Here is a 2,856-nt window from a genome sequence, read left to right on the forward strand (position 1 = left end):
TGGCTTGTGTAAAAAAGACAATTTCTGATGCTTCATTCTAACTATTCACGAGGCATTTCTTTATCTTTTTTACACAAGCCACAAAAAACGTCGTTTTTCACTGAAACCTTGTGAACGCACATAAAATGTCCGAATATACACGCGGGATTTTTGTTTCGAATTTTTTAACTTCTTGGAATTTGGATTTCGACAATGGGTGCATATGCACCTAGGAGCCAAAGGCAATTACCGGTATTTTGTTCAGTGCCTAGAGTAGAACTGTGTTAAATGGGATTTCTCTTTTCTACCAGGAGGAGACCTAAAGAAGGAATGCCAGGCCAAGATTACAGTGGAATGTACTGTGCGGTCTTAACTGTAGGGTAAGAATTTTTTTATCATTTGAAACAAAAAATTGGCCATACTTTTGCATCAAGTGTTACTGAATTCTGCTTGCCTATCGCAGTTCTACTGTCGTGTCGGCAGCACTTTTGCGTGTCATGGGAGGTGACGTGGCCGAACTGCCACTGGTTGCTACAAGTATGGATCTTCAAGGACTGGTGAGTTTACAGTTGCTGCTTAGCATTATATCATCCATGCAGTCAAAAAAATGCAGTTCTAAAGAGTTAACCTCTGCGTTCTATTCACATCTACGTATGTTTTATTGATTCCATATCCTTCTTATTTTCTAATGATTTTTATTTGGTGCTGATACAAACAGGGCTACTTCCAAGTGTTGTTCTCATGCATCGAAAGGCTGCTAGTTTCGCTGAAGGTGAAGCACTTCATGCTTCCGGCCGCCCATGAAGCTGAAGCCATCTGGATGAAGAAGTTTGGCTTCTCTAAAATCCCTCAGGATGAGGTTTGTTTTGCTGTCTGCTATTTTGTTGTGTTGAGATGATGGAGAGAGTAAATCTAAGCGAACTGACTGGTTGTGCAGATGGAAGCTTATCTTAACGGGGGACACCTCACCGTATTCCATGGAACCTTGAACCTGTACAAGGCCGTTCCATTGCCTGAATCTTAGCATGGATGTCGAAGCCGCCCTTTGCTGCTTAATGGAGATATGCTCATCAGACATGTTTGTCATTTGAGGCTCTGCTGGTAACTGTACATAATAAGATGATGAAGCATGGCGAAAAGATGATAGTTACTGCAAATCTAAAAGAGGGGAGGATAGAAGAAAGATACCAGAAATGTTTGATCCTGTGGTGAAGATAGATGTGGAGATGCTGGAACAGGGGAAATCAGTGCTTCTCTGCCAGCTTTTGTTTTTCGTTTTGTACTTTTAGTAGCGCGTTGAGCTGAGCCGCCATGCCGAGAAGCAAGCGTTGCTGTCTTAAAATGTAAATGCCTGGCCGTCTCAGGAACTGCAGAATTTTGAGGCGAGATGTTGTCTGTTGGGTTGCGGTGGTTGAAATTTTGATCTGTTCATTGGTAGGGTGGCGCGTTTGTAAGAAAGAGAGTTGGTTTCGTCGGTCTGGTTGTTGAATTTTGATGAGAAATGAGGAGAGATGTGGGGGTTGGATAAATTGGTTGCTTGTTTGTACCTTACCTGATGGATGAAAGTTTTACCAACAACACCTTTTGACTCATGTGATGGCTTTAGCTTCCTTGTGTGCATTACATGTGTGTGGTAATAGCATGAAATTTATGTATTTTTGCTTTGCCCCAAATCCTATAGAAAACAATTTCAAAATGTAGGTCATATTTTGATTTTTGAGAATGCATGACTTTAACCATCAGTTTACCTTATTAGGTAGCAAAAAATGTGTCATGAAATTTATGTTGTAAGATTCGTATTTTTAATTGTTACTAGCAAAAGGGCCCGTGCATTGCAACGGAAAAAAATAATCTTCAATGGCCATGACCACATTTTGCTGCATCACAGAGATATACTATCACTCTCAACCTTGTGTAATCAAGGAAAAATGTTGAAATCATGAACATTTTTTTTAGCTCGTGAACATATTTGAAACTATGAACATTTTTCAAATTTGTGAACATTTCTACAAATTTTCGACCATTTTCTAAAATCAAGAATAATTTTTGAATTCTGAACAATTTATACTATTTGCAAACATTTTTTAATCAATTTTCTTAAATCGGCGAACATTTCTAGAATCGACGAACATTTTCTTTGAAATTGGTGGAACGATTTTAGAAATTCACGCATTTTTTGATTTAACAAACATTATTTTAAATGCATGATCACTTTTTGAATCAGCAAACATTTATGGATGAATAAACTATTTTGTAAGTCACGAACAGTTTTTGAATTTTAGGATATTTTTCTATTCATACACAATTTTTGAATTGGTGAGATTTTGTTAAATTTCATTAACATTTTTTAATACACAAATTTCAAAAAATCATGATTTTTTTTGAATTAGCAAACATTTGTTTTCAAAATTTCGTTTTTTTACAAAATCGCGAACATTTTTTAAATCCACAAACATTTTATGATTTATGAATTTTTTTTCTAAATTATCATTGTTTAATTTTTTACCGAAACCTTGTGCAGTATGGTACGTTTTAATACACAAGCCACAAACCACGTTGGACCTCCCAAACGTGTATTAATTTTTTACCGAAACGTGTATTAATACACAAGCCACAAGCCACAAGCCACAAACGTGTATTAATTTTTTACCGAAACCTTGTGCAGTATGGACCTCCTAAATCCTAAACCAATTTATGATTTATGCAGTATGGACCTCCCAAACAGGCACGCTGTGTCTTCAATCTGTGCGCTGAGTGTGGTATAGGAGGTCCATACTGCATTGGTTAGATATAGATTGGTTTAGGATTGTTTTGAGAGAATAACATGACTTATTATTATCATCGTTACATATAGTATCTCCTGGATGCGATCTCGGA

At 37.0% G+C, this 2,856-nt stretch overlaps 1 protein-coding gene across 1 annotated transcript in view; it reads left to right on the top strand.

Annotated features, from left to right (window-relative positions):
* The window catches only part of LOC123149556 (uncharacterized), a 7,330-nt gene extending 5,759 nt beyond the window's left edge, over nt 1-1,571 (top strand). The window contains exons 15-18 of the mRNA XM_044569236.1: nt 291-359; nt 443-536; nt 698-838; nt 917-1,571. Coding sequence (XP_044425171.1) covers nt 291-359; nt 443-536; nt 698-838; nt 917-1,003 — 391 coding nt within the window. The 3' untranslated portion in view covers nt 1,004-1,571. The remainder of the gene's footprint in view (nt 1-290; nt 360-442; nt 537-697; nt 839-916) is intronic.
* Nucleotides 1,572-2,856: the final 1,285 nt, after the last annotated feature.

The sequence above is a fragment of the Triticum aestivum genome, chromosome 7A, assembly GCF_018294505.1.
Source record: "Triticum aestivum cultivar Chinese Spring chromosome 7A, IWGSC CS RefSeq v2.1, whole genome shotgun sequence".
NCBI classification, from domain to species: domain Eukaryota; kingdom Viridiplantae; phylum Streptophyta; class Magnoliopsida; order Poales; family Poaceae; genus Triticum; species Triticum aestivum.